We start from the raw sequence: 19059 nt of genomic DNA on the forward strand, positions 1-19059 counted from the left end.
TCTTCATCGGCCTGTTGAATCTCCGTCTCAGATCGGTGTGTAGTACAAGTGTGATTGTTGTCATGAAGTCTAAATAGTTTTAAACCAGTCAAAATGCACACACAACACCCATATTGATAATAAATGCACAGACAGTATCACATTGTACTCAAAGCAATGACAGACTATATGAAATGTTAAATATAGATCAGAAAACACCGAACAGGACGACGCCAAATTGGCTAGTGTGCGCAGTCAGATAATCGGATTAAACCTCTGAGAAACCACGCACGAGCTCATCATGTACTGTGTCTACTGAACAATAAATTCTTCATTTAACGTTCAGTTATAACTCTCATTCAAAATGCCGCTCTTTATCAATCGAGACCAGATTTTTGCACATCAAGTCCATCTTCTAGAGCACAAACTACGGGTGAGTTTCCTCTAATATTGTCGGAATATCAAAGAACAGGTGTGCTGGTAAATAACCTAATCTGTTTGTGTCGCTTTCATTGCATTTGATTTACAGACATGTGTCTACCGTCGTTATGATTTATTGCTATATTATTTGTTTGAGCCGACAATCATTTTATAAATATCTATATTCTTATTTATATTCTTTTATATTATAATATAATATAAAAGTTACTAGACCTCTAGGCCTATGACCTACATATTCGTTTTGTTTTTGTGTGAAGCCACCCACACACAAAAAAAGCACTATTATTATGCAGTAGATTACTTGGCAATATGATATTCTTTGGGGTGCTGTCGAATACTATGTAATTACCTTGGTATATGAATAGGGTAATTATTCCGTTCCAATGGTCTATAGGCCTATATCAAAATACTAAAGTGTTATCATCCCATACCATCAGTGTTTCATGGTATATCCGCCATAAATGTTAGCATTTTCTTAAGGGATGGCTGTGTCTCAAAATCTAGAGAGCTGCTGACCTAGGACAGACACCCTTGTGTGTTTTGTAGGATCATTTGAACGACTTACAGTGCCCAGATGTGTTGTCTAGGTAGGCAACTCACTATGATTTTAAGACAGCCATAGGTGTGTCAGGTACACTTGAGGTACACTTAGATGATCAGTCGAATTTTGTTATTTTATTTAAAAAAAATACTTTGTACTTTAGTACTACTATTACATCTATTCTGTATAGTAAGTTACATACTTAAATGTAAGAATAAGGCCCTGTCTTTCTTTCACCTTTCAGAGTAAAGAGGAGCGTATTTTGGAGTTGGAAACAGAGAATGCTCTCCTTCATTTGAGACTCGCTGAGGTATGACTGACGTAAATACTGTGTGAAATGCATCAAACTCCACCAATAGGGTTCGACCCTCCGCCGCAGTTAAGAGTATGACCTGCCAGATGGTTTCACTGCAAGATAAGTGGCTTGCAGACAGGCGACAGGTGCTTGCCAGTCTCACCTAATTTACTCACGTGCTTAATATCTGTGTATGAAATCCAGACCAGAAATATACCTTTGATTGGAGAGCCAAGTACAAAAATATTATGAAAATATTATGGTAATTTCTGTAGTAGATTTGAGTGCAATTTAAACCATGGTGTCTTTTTGTGTTATGATTAAATATTTATTTTTTTTAAAGAAATTAATAATTTTATTCAGTTAGATACATTAGAGCAATCAAAAATGAGTCCACATGTTTGCTTACAAAATCTTTCTATTTCTAATAAATGCTGTTCTTCTGAGCTTTATGTTCATCAGGCTCCCCAAGAAATATTATGAACTGTTTTCAAAATCAGCATATTAAAATATGTTTGAGCTTTTTTTTCATGACAAGAATTTAATAGATTTTTAAATATATATTAAAATAGGAAAAAAAGGTCATTTGAATTTGTAATAATGTTTCACAATATCACTGTTCTTAGTATTTTTGATTGAATAAATACAGCCTTTAAAAATAATAATAACAAATCTTAGACTCCAGACTTTAATGGTAGTGGGTATCAAAATACCATAGAATTACCATCTCCACAATGTTTTTTGTAAGGTGAAAAAACGTAAATTTAAAAATGTAAATGCTCTGATCAGTTTGTATTTGCTTCCCATTGACCTTTCCTTAACCTTTTCAAGTGTCTGGGTAAACTCCGCCATGAGAGAGAGGAGAAAATCCATGTCCAGAGACAGAAACATCAGCAGCAGAGGAAGGTGCAGAAGACCACACACGCAGCTCTCTCCAAACTTCTGTCTGAAGTTCAGGTGGTGCCAAAAATACTGCTTCCAAACAAGTCCTACATAACAAATGCTTTGAAATGCAATGTTTTGCGAATCCAGCATCATCGTGTGCTCCGTGTTGCTCTCAGATGCTGAAACAGGACTTGAGGGATGTTTTTGCCATCTACGTGGGGTTTGCAAAAGAGCTGGAGGAACAAAGCAAGCAGCTGTTTGAATGTGTGTGCACGGCCAGAAATGCTGTTCAGGATTTCCAAAGTGATGACCTTCAGAGTGAGTGTGAACTCAAATACCAGTATATCAGTTCATTCATTAATTACGTGCATATACACTTATATTCAATCAAATGGCGAGGTCACCTGATGGCCTGGATTATGAACCTCAACTCTGAACCTCCATCTCCTCTTCTATTTAATCTCCTGCTCTCATTCCCTTCATTCTTCCCCGTCTGTCTCCTTCAGCCGTGTTGTGACAGTAGGTATGTGGTGCAGTGTTCAGAGATTATCCACACTTCCCCACCCCCAGCCTCTCCTCCAGGAAAAGCTTCTGTCAGCAGGGACAGTGAGGTTATGTGTCCTGTGTGCCACCTGCACACCATGGTGAAAGCCTCCCGCAGGGCCTGTGGATCTTATCCCTTGTCATTTATATAGCTGTATTATAAAACTCCCTAGTTGTTGTATCTCAAATTGCAAATGAAAAAAATCTTCCTGCAAAACCTTTAAAGCCTACATCCAAAGATTACAGTACATGGTGATGTTTGTTGGTGTATTTCCACTGTCGTTATATAAGTTTGGCTTTTGATATTGTATTGATCACTACCATTAATGTTTCCAGTGATGTTTGGTGGAATTAATTTAATATTAACTTCTTTGCATTTACATGTTGACACGCATTTAATTCACCTATCACTATCAACTATCAACAGTTACAAACATTGTGTTTGAATGAATAAAGTATATAAACCTAGAATTAATTAAACCGGATTACACAGATTAGTTTGTGATTGTAAACATTCAAAAATAATCAGTGCAACCAAAGATTTATTCACCAGCATCTTTTGAGTATCTTTAGTAGTTTATTACTACTAAATGTTGGGTTTTTATTTAATATAGTCACCTTTTTTTCTGACCATTAGTGGTCACGAAGATTTAGGTAACCTTCAATTTACTGTTCTAAGCGGTTACTAGAACGGAGTGGCTTAAAGATAATTTAGTGTCAAAAAGTGTCTAAATTTTGACTTCCAAACTTTGTCGTTTATTTTGTAATAAGTCTGTACATTTGCACCAGTTTGTCCCTTTTTATGCCTACTTGTGGACAAAATGCAGACATGCTTTAGGATCCTAAAAAGATTATGAGCTCAAAATGCTTTTTTTGTTGTTGTTTTTTTTTTTTTTTTTTTTGGTGTACTGTAGCTATTGGACAGTGTTACTGTAGAAAAAAGAAAAAGCAATTTACACAGTGTTTCATATTGTAAAATGTGGTTTGTTTTGGTTTTATCAAGTATTTTCTCTATTTTTTTTCCTTTGGTTTCCAACAACATTGCCCAATCACTTCACTTTTTTCTATAGTCAAATCATTAAACCTTTTGACTGCAATGTCCCATGGTAAAGTGGTTTCTATATGTTAGATTTATACATTATCCAAAGTGACTTACAGTGCATTCAGTCTGTAAATTTTTTGCTTTTATCAGTATGTGTGTTCACTGGGAACTAAACCCACACCCTTTTGCGTTGCTAACACAATGCTCTACAACTGAGCCATAGGAACACTATGTATACATGTCAATTCAATTGATCCTACACTGCTTTGTGTATTCATATGTTTATGTACACAGATAGTTGTGAAGATTTTTTTCCCCCTTTTGTTTTCTGCAGAGCTCCGGTTTCAGGTGACCGCACTTGAAAGTTCTTTACAGACAGAGAAGGAGAGGTGCAGAGAGGAGCGGGCGAGGAGGAGGCTGCTCCACAACACCCTGATTGTACTTATGTGGTTCTCTGATTTGATTTATTGTTCTTACTGTATCTATAGAGTTAACATTTTACCATTTAGATGTAGGGAGTACATTGGATATGACATTGTTATCAGCTGCTGTGGTGGCTAATGTTTTTGAACCCTGAATATTTCATAATATTACATAATTTTAGACCAGTTTTTACCTGACTTATCCTTAAAAATGACTAAGCATTCAGGATGATTCAGTTAAACTAACAATAAAACACATTTCTCTTTGTAGGAGCTGAGGGGGAATATCAGAGTTCACTGCAGGGTGCGTCCAGTTCTACACTTTGATCACATTCCAGGATCACCTGCAACCAACGGGTAATGTAATCTAAATACATATTTAATGAATAGTGGTAGATTAATGCATATTTAATTATTAAAATTGTTAATTTACAAACTTGAAATTCAATCTAATTTAGTAAATTAATAATTAAATTGTAAGTTAAATCAAATGAAATGTTTCTTACAGAAATCACTTGCTTTGGGAATGCTGTATTTCTTGTGGGTGTACTAAAACTCATGTTCCTTTTTAAGATCTTCATCATGTGAAGCAGTAGTGCAGGCGATCAATGATGTGAGTGAAATGATTGTTTGTAGTGTTTATGGGATCTATAAAATTGTAACGGCCAAGTATTACAGCCTACACTCTCTGACCAACTGTGTTTTTCAGGACTCAGTTTTTGTGAATGGCGCCAAAACCTCAAGTCCTGCAATGACCAAAATATTTGAGTTTGAGAGGTATTTAGACACTGCATAAAATGTAAAAATTTAAGATGGGAGCTTTGGTGGTGGATATTGTAGCATGTGTCTGTGATTTATTTGTATTTTTTATGATTTGCAGAGTACATGGTCCAGAAGACAGTCAAGAGACTGTGTTTAATGAGGTGAAACCTCTTTTAACATCTCTACTTGATGGGTAAGTGTCCTATTTAATACAACCAAGTTTAAATATTCACTTTTACTTTTAGGGTATATACTGTGATGAAATTAGTAAGTATATAATATTTATATACAAAAAGATTTCTTTGATTTCAGGTATAATGTATGTATCATGGCATATGGCCAGACAGGCAGTGGAAAGACACACACAATGATTGGCTCCCGGTCCGAGGATCCCACAGCTGCAGTGCAGGACTCTCAACAGGGCATCATTCCTAAAGCAGCCAATGAGCTATTCAAGTAAACCTCGGCTCACTTCTCTCAGAGCACAGCTAAAATCACTACACGTTTCTCTTATCTACAATATCTCAACATCAAGTCTGTCTGTACTGATAAATGTTGCAGGCTGATCTCTGAGAAGCCAGCGGACAGTCATACGGTGGAGATGTCAGTGGTGGAGGTCTATAATAATGAAGTTCTGGACCTGCTGGCCAGAGATGAAGATGGGGCGACAGTTGGAGTAAAGAGAGAGGTCATCACTACCAGCACAGGCACTAGTGAGGTGCCCTGCCTAACATATGAGTGAGTCACAGCAGTCAGCATGAAGATACAACATATCCCACATTTAAACTTATTGTATTTGAACAGTTTTACTAAATACAATGGTCAGTGCAAATAATAAAGTGCCTCTAACTATAATCATGTCAGTTTTCAAGGTTTCAGTTTGTTAACATTAGTTAATGCATTAGGAATGATAAACTAACAACAATTTTCTAAAACCTTTATTAATCTAAGTTATAAATATACAGTTGTTCACTGCAGGGTTATTATAGTTAAATACAAATATATATTTTTTTCATTTAGTTTAACACAAAGTACAGGGAAGAGAAGTATGCTTTCCATATATATTGTTGTTGATATTAACATTTTGCTTCCTTTTGTGTGTGATATTTAATCAAACCGTTTTGGTACTGTAGATATTTATATATATAGATATATTTTTGGGTGCATTTATGCATGTGTGGGTTGCATTTACTGTACGTTTACAATCAGCATTTATTTTTTGTTTGACCTTTTTCATTGTACTTTGAGCATTTGCTGCATGCACACATGACTGTCACGGGTTTGCATGTGTTTGACTTGGCTTGCATGTGTATGTGTGTGTGTCAGGTTGGTGCGGAGCTCTGCAGAGGTAATGCAGCTGATCAATTCTGTGTTAAAACTAAGATCTCACAGTCCCACCCTGGTACACATGGACTCCTCCAGATCTCATTTCATCGTCACTCTCACAGTCACCTCCAAAAGCCCAGATGCACTGGCTCTAGGTATGATATACAGTGTTTATTCAAGAGTGCCAGTCCCCAACTCATAGGTTTTGAAGCTGTATTTGTCCCTTAAGCCATACGCTATCTGCACAACACATGTGGTTATGGCTGTTAAGTGAGACCGAACATATTATCTGAAGATGAACACACAAACAATCATTCAAACAGCCCCATTTTCTCACACACCCACTGGATTAGTTATCTTCACACACACAAACTTAACTACTTTCTTGCTTCTTTAAAAAGAGAGCCCAACCAATGCTCATTTTAAAGGTTTCTCAAGATAGCACTGAAAGACCTTTTAAAGGTTATCATTGGATTCAGGTGTGTAGCATCACAGACATATGGGCAGAAGACGTATAATTCTATAAAAAAATGGAATTTGACGAATCAAAATGCTCAATATGATTTCTGTGGTCCTGCCCTGAAGTTAAAAGAGCTAATAACTTAAAAAAAAAAAAAAAAGTCATAATTTATGCGCGTTGCAGCTCGTCGTCTGCAGAATGCCAGACAGGACGTCCAGCATGTGTCTCAGAAGGAGTGGTGGAGCCCACGCTGCCGCCGGGCCGCTTCCTCACGCTCATCTAGCCCCGCCTCCTCACCGTGCCACTCCCCCTGCCCCTCCCCCCGGCCCAGCATCACACAGCCCCCTATCAAAACCAAGCTGCAGTTGGTGGACCTGGCTGGGAGTGAGTGTGCAGGTAAGAGGATGAAATATTGTGCTTAGTCTGTCAAAGACATCATGAGAACCATTTTACAATCAAATAAAACACAATAACCATATTCAGTCATGAGGTTTATAAGAGTGTTAAATCTCAGGTCAGATTTTATTCAAGCACTGCAAGTAAATGAAGATGTGTATAGTGCTTCAGCGCTGATGTTTTGGGATGTGTTTAGGGATGTCAGGTGTGACCGGTGCCGCTCTGTGGGAAAGCTCCTGTATAAACCGCAGTCTCTCGGCTTTGTCTGATGTTCTGGGAGCTCTAGCTGAGAGACGACCTCACGTACCCTACCGCAACAGCAAACTAACACATCTACTACAGGACGCCATAGGTGAGAGCAGATCTACTGTGAAACACCATTATTTTACACTTGTTCCCTATCCTGTCTCAAAAATCTGTCTTCATCCGTTTCTCCAGAAAATGTGTTTAAAGACAAGCCAGACATTTTTTACATGCATGTATTTTGCATATGTCATTTATAATAGGACAACTTATTTTGAAAATGATACAAATACTGTCAGGTAAATATAATGATTTATGTGTATTATTATTATTTCTCTCCAAATGTTTTAATTATGCCATATGTTCCTTTGCCCCTGTTAAATAAATTAAGAACTTCATGCATACTTTTTGCAATCATTGGCTTCTGAATAAAGATTTTGTAATATCTGTTCCTTGTATATGGTGCATGAGTTTCCTTTGCTTTTATTTGAACCACAGTTAAAACCTGTTCAGCCAGTTAGGCTGCCACTGCCACTGTAAAACTGTCATAGACAGGCCTACCTACATTCTTCCCTCCCAAGCATTACCTGACCATCCTTTTGACGTCTTTTCCTGTCCACAGGAGGGGATGCCAAGCTTCTGATAATGCTGTGCGTATCTCCCACTCAGCGCTTCCTCACTGAATCTCTTCAGTCCCTGGGCTTCGGTGCCCGAGCCCGACAGGTTCAGAGAGAGCCCCCACGAAGGAAAAACACGGCTCTGAAGAGGAAATAACCAACAGGGAGATCCATTAGATAGCAGCTTGTGTGTTTTTATTTGAGAGAATTTTGGTCACAGGTTTATGGTGCTCAGGTCATGTTGAAAGTTGCAGTGCTTTATAAGAACACTTTAGGGTTAAATGTATATTGATATCATAGTTAATGCTTTATTCAATATTGACATTTTTTGGACAAGTTACAAACAATCTCTTGCACACTGTGGATGCTACTCTGACAAAATGTTTACAGGTTTTTGTGTCTAGTGTGAGTGGAATATTTCAGATTATATCTTTCTGCAATTAACCATTAGTTTGTACTAAAGTATTGATATGGTGATGAAAAATGTATGGCTTTTATGTAATACTGTTTGCAACCTGACTCTATTGACCTTATTTATTGTAAAGTAATCTAACGCCTTTCCAATGTACCACTATATATGGATGTTCAAAAATGCTTTAGATTTAATAAAACGTACAGTTAATCATGTACATCCGCTATTTTCTTTCAAATATTTTTCCCATTGTCGCATAGGACACTGATGTAATTGTTAGTGTAGAGTTGCTGGGTCGTGCGCTTCTTCATTTACACATTCGTCACAACCAATCAGTGCCTTCTCATGCTTGATGTAACAAAAAACACGGAAGTGTCAGTGTAAGCGTTACTTAAGCGGAGACTTGTTACATAGCGTCCGTAACTGCATCTTCTTTATCTAGAAGTTAACACGTCTGTCTGTGACAGTATAAAGGCTACTGCGCCCGCGCTTCGCTGAGCTTTCGGTCTTCAGTCACTTGCTGCATTTTAGCGCTCAACTGCGGACAGGTGAGTTTATTTACCACTGCGATCTCGGAACTTAAAGCGTATACAATAGTAGTAGTAGTAGAAGTAGTAGTAATAGCAGCGCCCTTTGGCAACGTTTGGAAAGACGTCGCCAATATTCATCCGTGTGCACGTTTTTATTAAGTCGTGTATGAGGGGAAAAAAAGACTGCTACAGTGTGTACTTTTTCTCAGTATGGCGAGATATTTACTGTTTTTACAGCATGTCAAAGCTTAAACTAAAGGGTTGAAGTTGCATTAACGTTTAAATATGACATAGAATAGTTAATACATATTGATAGCCTTGTCAAAATCATGTTAATATGGGCAGAGAAGGCTACTATAAAATCCAAGTTCTGTCTAAACGCACGGGACTACAAATTCCCACTCAATGTTGTATGGAAAAATAAATATCTCCCAATTTTTCCAACGTCCTTTATACGAATGTATAAAGATATTTTAGGTTAAAATATTAAGTCATTACAAAGATTCATCTGGTGACTGTGACTGCTTCATTATGATGTAGTTCAATTTCTAAATTGTATTTTGTCTAAATTGATTGCAACTCTATTATTGCGTTTTTAATTTTGAACAGCATTACAGTGAAGATGCTTAAAGCCATCGGCCAAACTTTGTTTTCTTCTGGACTCCAGCAGCCAAAATTCACTGCTCAACCGAGTAAGGTCAGTGTGTGTGTGTACATGTGTGATTTTGCCAGAAACCTTCCAGTTTTTACTGCAAACTTTGGAAAAGTTAATATTTACTTATTGCTTATTAGCAGTGCTACTGCTTAGTTTTTTTTTTAAATGTTGTCTGCTCATGTCTAGTTTAAACCAGACCTTGTTTTTGAGGTTGGATGTTGTTTAAAGGCTCAAATGTTTCCAGTCATATTTGATGAAGAAATGCTTTTCAGGGTGAAGACTATGAGGTCCGCACTTACCACACAACAAACTGGGTCAGCACAACTGTGACTGGCATGGAGCAGGACCCGGCCTTTAGCACAGGCTTCAGAAGACTCTTCAAATACATCCAGGGGAATAATGACAAGAGTAAGTGGTCATGTTCCTGTAGAGGACTAGAAAGAAGATTTTTCTGTAGTAGACATTCAAGATTAGTACTTTGAGCCATTATTGCCACATTTTGGGCCTGTGTTTATGACATTTTCATTGTAATAACACATATACAATAAAAAATAGCATAAGCATATGGGGGAGAAATCCCATGCATTAAGCCAAAATTCTGTTATTTGTAAGTTAAGGTTTTCTGTGAGGTACATGACTGCAATGAATTACATCTGAATATGCTTTTATAATAATAAAAAGCATGTGATAGGTTGTGTTCCCACAGAGTAAACTGTGTTAATGATTCACTAGATGATACTCTCCCTGCAAAAGATTTTTTTGCAGATATTTCACTAAGAACAGTGCATGTTTTCCACACCTTTAAATTAATGAACCACCTTGGAGATTGGCTTTATTTGAGTGTTTTTTCTGTATGTCATGTGTCAGAGTGTAAGGTGGAGATGACGGCACCAGTGAGCTGTCTGATTGAGCCTGGTGCTGGACCCGCGTGTGAAAGCACCTTCACAGTGTCCTTCTACATCCCTGAGGAACATCAGGCTGACCCACCCAAACCCACTGATCCAGAAGCTTTCATTGAGAACAGAAAAGAGTTCACCGTTTTTGTGAGGTATGTTTGTGGTGTGGGCTTTCAAATTGTAGATGCATTAAATGGCAATAAGAACATTTGAAAAAAACATCTATGGGACAGTAAATGGTGCTTCAGTTTTCATCAGTGAATCCTGAATAATAATAAAAAAATGATGCATTTAGCAGATTTTATCCAAAGCGACTTACAGTGCATTCATGTTAACATTGTTTACCTGATATAAATAAAATCCTAAATAAAACAATGCAGTTTCCCTAAAAATATTAAGCAGCACAACTTTTCAGTATTAATAAAAAAAATGTTTATTGGCCACAAATTCAGCATATTACAATGATTTCTCAAGCATCATGTGACACAAAATACTGGTGTGATGACTGCTGAAAATTAAGTTTCACCATCACAGGAATTATTATTATTTTTAATATATTAAAATAGGACAAAAAGTAATTTCACTTTTTTTTACTGTATTTATTTGATCAAATAAATGCAGTCTTACTAAGCATTAGATAATTCTTTTATAAATGTTAAAACTTATTACTCTAAACTTTTGAATGGCGATTTATTTAATTGAATAATATTGTTGTCATAGCTTCATGTTAGCTTGACTTTTGTTTTTTGCAGGACCTTTGGAGGCTTTGCTAACAGTGAGAGCAGCCGTGCTGAGCTTCTGAGACTGATAGAGAGCCTCAAGAGGGATGGAATGAAGTTCAAGGAGGCTCCGTTCTACAGAGCAGGATATGACAGCCCCTTCAAACTGACCAACCGTAGGAATGAAGTGTGGCTGATCAAAGATGAGGAATAAAAGTCCCAACGATCAAATGGTCATGCATTATGATGTGAATGTAGGAAGAGGGCAATTTATTTGTTTGAACTTAACAATAGTTATTGTGTAGATGCTCCGTTTATTATGTACCGCAAGTGCCTGTATGTTTTTATGAGAATTTAACACTGTACTAATTGTGTATCTCATCAATATTTTAAAGCAACATTTTTAGGTAACGACAGTTATCTGCTTAATTATACAAAAATAATGTAGTAAATAACTTCTAATTATCTGTCAGACTGACACATTGCCTAAATCTCTTGCAATGTCACTAATAAAGTCTCAAAGCACTTAGGATCAAGTATTGCATGACTTGACTGAATTTAACTTTTTTTTTTTAAATGTTGTGAAATATGTATAATGTCAACTGTATTTTCTATATGAGCTGTTTATATTGCACTGAATCTTGATTCTAATCATTTATGGGAACCATGACATTGTATCATCTTGACAACTGGTATTTTGTCATTTTGGTCTTAAAATAACCTGTACACATTTTTAAACACAGCCATCTAGTGGCTAAAAATAAATAAAACTGAGGTTGTTTGGTTCTGCTGGCATGAATGAGTTGTAGGCCTATTATGCTGCTGCACCTGAGACTGCAGTTTCAGGAGCACAATCGTAGGAGATTTTATTTTCTTAATGTACATTTATAGCTTTATATTCTGTATTTGTATAATCAATTCTAAGGAATACTTTACGCACACTTGAGTAATTATCTTAGTAACAACATTTTATAAATGAGACCAGGTCTCTGCTGATGCCGTAGAATTTGCTGTCACAAAAACTGGGGTCCTAGAAGTGAAGTCCTGAAACTGGACTAAACTACCTGTATGTTCTGAATCTCAGCAGAATAGACGTTTTTGGTTTAACAACTGGTGATCTCCCAAAACTGCCACTTTAAAAGCTCCATGGTCTATTTTACAACAAACTTTTTAGGTCCATGCTATTTTTCTCCGTGTACGTCACATGACTCGCACAGTGCGAATGACTTAAGCAAGTTAATACAAAAACTTTCCAGACAGCTCTAAAATATTATAAACCATTAATTTTTGTGTATTTTTACATGTATTAGGGAAAGTAAAAACAAGGTTTGGTCTTGACACACACTCACATATACACAATATATAGGTGCATCTAAAGAAAATTAGAATATTGTGAAAAAAGTTATGTTTGGCCCATGTATACGCCTCTCTTCCAGATGTGACGTTTATAAACCGTGAATGATCTTGAAATTGTGCGCAGCTGACTGGTGTCAGATCTCCGCCTTGTAAACGTCTTCTAATTAATATCACTGCCACATAAAAGAGCACACGCCAATATCCGAATTTCTATTCTTGAGAATTAGGAGTACAAAAAAACAAAACATGTCAAACGAGAACAGAGAACAAGAAATACCAGAATTGATACTGTAGAGATGGTCAATTAATGGATCTCAAATGTAATTTTTTATTTTACATTTTGAGGTACTGGATTTTTTACTTTAAAGGGATAACTCACTTTCAAATGTAGGTATTTTTTAGCTTAACTCAAGGCCATCCAAGAAGATGTAGGTGTCTTTGTTTCCGCAGGAGTTTCCACATTGATGACCTTAGACACGAAACAAGCGGTTTGTGTGAGAAAACGAACAGTATTTATATCGATTTTACCTCTTGTACACAATCATTTCCACCTGATCTGAGGGCGCGCGTGCTTCCTGGTGTGTGACGTGTGCTCACTCTCTGGCTTTTAGTCCGCGCAAGCGCGGAAAGCACCGGAAGTGATCTCTCGCGCGTGTACGTCACATACGAACCAACCTTTTAATGCGCTGCAAGCGCTAATCATCAAAAATTGACATTTTTACTTTAATTGTAATGAATCTAGAATTTATCAAAAGTGTAACTTTTTGAAATATAAACATCAAGGTTACATGTAGGTTTCAGTCATAAACAGAAACATGCCATGAATTAATTCATTTGGAGGAACAAGGGGCTTACTTCTATCACTCTGTTACAGCCAAATCATAAACAAGTATGCATAACCTCTGTCATGATAGAACCTCTAAAAGATCAGATTGGTCCAGGTCACTGTATTGAGCATTAAATGATGGTCAGTAGGACAGAAAATGGGGTTGATGACCCTGCAAAGCCTCTGGAGTTGATGTACGGCTGTGGGTGCTAATGAGATTGTGGTTTGGGCTGGCGGCTGACAGGTGGCAGTGAATCAAAGACAGAGACAAGACAGATGGGCAATTTTTAAATATCACCATGTTTTATTCGGAGACATACTCTAGAGGGTTAGCAGCTTGCTTCCTCTTTTCCATCGTTCTTTTTCTGATCCGTGTTTCCATCAGTAGAATGGGTTAAGGAACAGAAGTTCTGTGACCGGTGAATCTGAATTTAAAGACCACAGATCTGTAGGAAGTTCCGTCTAATCACACCTCATTCACCTCCCTCTCAAAAAGCTTGCCTACAGATACAGTATATCAAACCACATTCTGGCTATTCTAAAATAAATACTCTACAAAAGGAAATCACTCCTAGCAAAGGTTTCTAAAAATGTACAAATTCTTTGAAAATAAGATCAGGTGTTAATTAACATTTCTGTAAGTATATTTATATATATAAAAAAACATTATAAAACTGCACAAGAAAAGAAAACACTTGACAGGTGAACAGGAGGATTAGTGATTACTTTCGCTAGCTGTTGACAGAACAGAACTCAGGCTGAAAAATGGCCAGACATTTCAGCAAGTTAAGAATGTCCTTTAAAGTAAACCGGTCGTTTGATTCAAGTAAGATGTCACAATTATTTTTTTTAAATAACCAACACAGACAAAAAGCTTTTTAAATGACAAATAAAAGAAGATGATGAATACAGTGCAAACCTACACACCAGAAACCAAACATAACTGCTTCCAGAAACACGCCTTCGTTACTCCAATCCCAATTCCTTTTCCATTCTAGACACTTCCGCTGGTCTGAACAGTATGGAAAGATAGCCACTTGAAGGAATCGATCGGTGTGCCATTTATCTTGGTCTTTGAAGACCGGCGTACTGAAGCGGTAAGGCGCTGACAGAGCTGCCTTGCAGAAGTTTGAGATGTGACGCACCACAAAATATCCATCAACTTGAACTACTACAGCCAAAACAAGTAGTCACATAGTAATTCCTTCATTACGACTTTCGTTAACTGCTTCACCAAAAACAAACAAAAAACCCCCACACACAAATCTGACTGATACTGCTTAATAATGGAAATAAAAAGCTGAACAACATAAGAGAACTAATTGCTAAGCTTTGGAAAGATGAGTCTAGTATTGCCACTGAAAGCAGAGCTCTCTCCGAAAAGAAGGTCAGATTGGATTGGTTACTTTTTTTCTGAAGAGCTACAGATAGAGCAGTATCTCATCTCATGCTTGAGCTGACTGCTTGATCTTAGCCTGCACTACAACATCAGACAGTGCTGCCTGGATTAGCAGGTGGCAAGACCTTCTAGAGTTCAGTCTCTCCTGGTCTTCTGCCCTCAGTCAATCTCTGGTGCCGAGAAGACATTCTGCCTTTGTCAAGAAGCCGTTTGGTATCTTAACTGCTGTTCTGCTCACATAAAGTGCTGTTGGAGTCCTGAGAGATGGGAAGGGGTGTGTTTGATGGAGGAACAGAGCATGGGTCTTCACAGTCGGTGAGTTCCCCATCCCTCTCGCAAATAACAGTCATGGGGCTGCTGAGGATCCGGCTGCGGGCGTTATACTTGCTGCTGGCAGCGGAGGGCGGTGTGCGAGATCGGCCGTACTTCGTACCGATTAATGATGGGGACGTTGAAAACATTCCTTCGTTGCGTGCCCAGTCCTCGGGCATCCTCTTGTTCCGGCTTGGTGAAGAGCAGGGGCTCTCGCCCGTTGGAGATGCTGGATCGAATGAGGAGTCGAGAGAGCGAGTTCTCTGAAAGCGTGGGTCGGTGCAGCGCAGCATCTCTGCAGCAGACATGCGGAAGCTGGTCTCAGAGCGACTGCCTTTCTTCAGGAGGAGGGCCTTGAAGGTGTCACTGCTTGTTGCGGATTTGCGCAGGCTGCGCTGGATGGAGCTCGTTTGCCGTGGCAGAGAGGAAGTCAAGCCGGGGCCCATTCCTGTAGGGGTGGCCGGTGGGGATAAAGGACCTCGTGAACGATCCTCTTCGGATTCCTTGCGGCCCAGGACCTTCCGCTTTGACCTGGAGACAAAGATGAAGTAATGTCAGGTAACTTGTTTTGTGAAAAGAGAAACAGTTAGCACTTTATTTTAATGTGTCCTTGTTACATGTACTTACTAATATAATAACAATTATGCATAATTGCATGAAAGTAACCCTAAACCAAACCCTAATCCTAACACCATAGTAGGTACATGTAGTTAATTACTTTTACTCAGTACTTAAATGTATAATTACACTGTAACAAGGAAGCCTTAAAATAAGGTGTAACTGAGAAATAAAGCAATGAAAGCCAAAGAAGAAATATATTTTAGAAACACTGTTAAAAGTAATTTTTAACAAATCTGTAGCAACACTGTACATTATAATGCTGTGATGCCTAAATTCACTTCAGCATTTAAACAAATGGTCTCAAATTTTCAAATTTTCATATATATATATTAGCTAAAGCTTATATTAGTTAGCATTAGGCAGTAGAACATCAGTTAATTTAGTACAAACAAAAAAGTTGATTTTTGAAACTATTATTTAAAGACAAATCTATTGACAGAGCTGCCACTTAATGAAAATGTTTCACTTCAGTTAACAACTAATCTAACTACTCCTGCAGCTGAATGACTTGAATAAGATGAGTCAATTTTTGTGATGAATTTTTTCAGTTTTGGTGAGCCTATCCCCTTCATTGATTTCTGTTCCCCTTTCTCATCAAACTCAGCTAGCACCCAGTAAACCGAAACTTCACTTCACTTGGAAAAGCAGGAATAACTTAATGCAGGATATAAATAACAGGAGTGTGTGTGTGTGTTGTTTAATACAAATTCAGTGCTTTAAAAGCCAAACCAAAGAGGAATAATGCAAGCATTGCAACTTTATGGAAGTGCAGACATAATGGAAGCTTAATCAACAAAGCAATCTGGGCAAAATGCCCAGCATCATTTTAACCTGGAGGGCTGTTCATTTACCCAACCAGTAGGGGGACTTTTTGTCAACGAAACTAGCATGTGTGCCCAGGATCAAATCAAATTCATTAGCATGGCATAACTGCTGCAGATTAGGGAGCGTGGGATTATCTGCGGGATGGAGCAGAAATTCATCCCAAATCTGAGATGCGCTGGGAGATTATAGAGCTAATCCCACCCTAGCATCATCACGAGACAAACAGCCATCGGCTAATTACTTGCCAGCCCGCACCTCATATGTTGGGGGGTGTTCATGTTCAACTGGTCCAGGCTGAACAAAAGAGAAGAAAAAGGAGGATGGAAGATATCAGGGAAGACCAAGGACGAAGAGAACAATAGTGGAAAAATTACAAGGGACGTGGAATTAAGAGTTGAAAGTGTCAGATATACAATATCTAAAAATCCTAAACAAATTCTTTAAACAAGATAAATATCAAAATGCATATATTTCCTTAAAACAAGATAAATTTACTATAGAAGCCAAAATGCATAAAGTGCAGAGATTATTAATTTGTTATATTAAAACACCACAATATATATAAAAAATAAAAACATTTTTGTTTTAAGATTACAGCTGTAATGGGATTTATTTTTTAACCAAAAGTTTATGCTTATCTTGTTTTAAGCCTGTTTATATATTATGAAATACTGAATGAATACCAATTTTTTTTTTGCTTGTAAAACACAGTAGGTCAAATCTTGAGATAAATGCTATAAACACTGTGGTTGTAATCTATCTGTCATTGCAGCTTTATTATTTGATTCATCTAAAGCTCAGTGCTTTGAGAGTGGCAGTGGGCAAACCGCAGGATTTACGGAGCACTTAGCATCTGGTGCTCTGTCACACTACATCTAAACTGGTCTTCCATTTCAAGGATATCTTTTGCTCTAATATCTGTGTGAGATTGCAGCAGTCCAGAGCAGAAGGAAGAGCAAAGCTGCACACACACACACTGTAGAGGAGGAAACCAAATCCTCTCAAATGAAATTGTGTGATGTGCTGAAGAATTTCAAAAACCTGCCCAATACACGTGACTATGGCAAGCCTGCATACGTAATACGGCTGTGTGAACTGAAACACAACAACATAATGAATTTTAAATAATGCGCCATTCGGTATGCATCAGAGATGTGTTTTCATGTTAAGGACTACAATAAGGCTATGAGTTTTTTTTATGACAGAATTAGAAGAGAGTGCATGTTTCTTCAATACAGCCAAACTATATATAAGCATCCAGTGGGGTAATACTTTTTTTTTTAAATCTGTCAGACAGAGACCACAGAAGCCATACTCTTTACATTCTGCTTTCCCTCCATGCTCCATCTTTGATGAATGTATCTGAGATTGGATAGGACAGCCCGCTTTAAAATTATGCTTGCGGTTTATGGGACAAGGGAGGGATGGAGTGGAAAGGAAGTAGACAAGACTGGAAAAAGGACCACAGCGAAGTATTGTGGGAATTTACCTGTGAATGGCAGCAAAGAGGTCCTCTGTGGTGCGGGGCCGTGTGGGGGTCACCATGTCCCTACAGCTGTCGGTGCTGATGCTAGGAGACTGAGTGACGTCCAACGTGCTGGACTCGAACACCTCACCTGGTAGAACATTCATATATTAAACTTGTATAATAATAATAATAATAATAAAAATAATCACTATATATATATATATATATATATATATATATATATATATATATATATATATATATATACACACACACATATCGTTAAATACATACATATACATGTATATACATAGAGAGAGAGAGTTGTTATAACACCAAGGTCAAAAGTGTTTAATATTAAAAAAGCTTCCACCAAATACATAAATGTAATGTAAATGTGCTCTGATAATAACAAACTCATTTGTCAAACCGATACAGTCTTGCTCATAAATACATGCCTTGCATTCTAGAACTTGTTACTGTTATGTCAAAATGCATAGGCATGTTTGGACAAACTTGTCTAAAAAAACATTCAAAGAATGGAGAGCAAAACCTTCTAGGCAGATGTAAAACTCTAGAGAGCTTGAACACTGATTATGCAAAATATAAGAAAGTCAGTCAGTCAAAATCCTACATTTCATAAAAGTACCAAGACACATCGCACAGCCGCCAATATTCCAAGGACATGCACATACGCATCATGCTGTTCAATTATAACATGTATAAAGGATGGTAAAAAGCTGTATGTTTAAGATTCTCTTACACTGTTATGGTCGTATCCATCTTTCCAGAGTTCAGTTGCTCTGCTCTCTTCTCATCTCACATCTGCACTTGCCTGAGCTGCTGATGGTGATCTCACATTACGCGCTCTCTTCCCTAGCTCTACCTCACATTTCTCCTCCTATACCCACTGTCAGCTCCACCCCCCGCCCCATCCCATTTAAAAGCTTTCCCTAGGGAATGCTCTCCCATTCTATCCTGACTCTGGCTAGAAGTGTGAATGTGGTAACTGAGAATGATGATGTTGAAATTAAATAACTAGAAAAGTCCTGATTTGTAAGCTGCACACTAATATATATATATATATA

The 19059-nt window shown here is 37.7% G+C and overlaps 3 protein-coding genes across 12 annotated transcripts in view; 2 read left to right on the forward strand and 1 right to left on the reverse strand.

Annotated features, from left to right (window-relative positions):
- The first annotated feature begins 29 nt into the window (after positions 1–29).
- kif25 (kinesin family member 25) lies at positions 30–8581 on the forward strand. The gene is made up of 15 exons (XM_052585823.1): positions 30–412; positions 1206–1271; positions 2088–2213; positions 2318–2459; positions 4061–4164; positions 4420–4505; positions 4722–4761; positions 4858–4925; positions 5029–5103; positions 5223–5366; positions 5472–5648; positions 6237–6391; positions 6880–7092; positions 7289–7444; positions 7958–8581. Exons 1-15 carry the CDS (start codon positions 344–346, stop codon positions 8107–8109), a joined length of 1773 nt encoding a protein of 590 aa, XP_052441783.1. The 5' UTR covers positions 30–343; the 3' UTR covers positions 8110–8581.
- Positions 8582–8741: 160 nt separating this feature from the next.
- On the forward strand, positions 8742–11694 carry hebp2 (heme binding protein 2). Its single transcript, XM_052585551.1, has 5 exons — positions 8742–8912; positions 9504–9591; positions 9822–9957; positions 10417–10597; positions 11198–11694. Exons 2-5 carry the CDS (start codon positions 9517–9519, stop codon positions 11376–11378), a joined length of 573 nt encoding a protein of 190 aa, XP_052441511.1. The 5' UTR covers positions 8742–8912; positions 9504–9516; the 3' UTR covers positions 11379–11694.
- A 1934-nt stretch (positions 11695–13628) lies between these two features.
- Positions 13629–19059, reverse strand: part of nhsl1b (NHS-like 1b) — an 87787-nt gene continuing 82356 nt past the window's right edge. For all 10 annotated transcript variants that reach the window (XM_052586348.1, XM_052586345.1, XM_052586351.1 and 7 more), the window contains 2 exons: positions 17993–18119; positions 13629–15588 (listed from right to left, as the gene is read on the reverse strand). In XM_052586348.1, coding sequence (XP_052442308.1) covers positions 14964–15588; positions 17993–18119 — 752 coding nt within the window. In that variant the 3' untranslated portion in view covers positions 13629–14963. The remainder of the gene's footprint in view (positions 15589–17992; positions 18120–19059) is intronic.

Source organism: Carassius gibelio, chromosome B20 (assembly GCF_023724105.1).
Source record: "Carassius gibelio isolate Cgi1373 ecotype wild population from Czech Republic chromosome B20, carGib1.2-hapl.c, whole genome shotgun sequence".
NCBI classification, from domain to species: domain Eukaryota; kingdom Metazoa; phylum Chordata; class Actinopteri; order Cypriniformes; family Cyprinidae; genus Carassius; species Carassius gibelio.

What these genes read in the sequence shown, in the direction of transcription:
- kif25 (XM_052585823.1), top strand. Translation starts at nt 344, where the DNA reads ATGCCGCTCTTTATCAATCGAGACCAGATTTTTGCACATCAAGTCCAT. An exon ending in AAAATATTTGAGTTTGAGAG is followed by an intron (nt 4,926 to 5,028) that starts GTATTTAGACAC and finishes TATGATTTGCAG; the next exon opens with AGTACATGGTCCAGAAGACA. An exon ending in GCAGCCAATGAGCTATTCAA is followed by an intron (nt 5,367 to 5,471) that starts GTAAACCTCGGC and finishes TAAATGTTGCAG; the next exon opens with GCTGATCTCTGAGAAGCCAG.
- hebp2 (XM_052585551.1), top strand. Translation starts at nt 9,517, where the DNA reads ATGCTTAAAGCCATCGGCCAAACTTTGTTTTCTTCTGGACTCCAGCAG. An exon ending in TCACTGCTCAACCGAGTAAG is followed by an intron (nt 9,592 to 9,821) that starts GTCAGTGTGTGT and finishes AATGCTTTTCAG; the next exon opens with GGTGAAGACTATGAGGTCCG. An exon ending in GAGTTCACCGTTTTTGTGAG is followed by an intron (nt 10,598 to 11,197) that starts GTATGTTTGTGG and finishes TGTTTTTTGCAG; the next exon opens with GACCTTTGGAGGCTTTGCTA.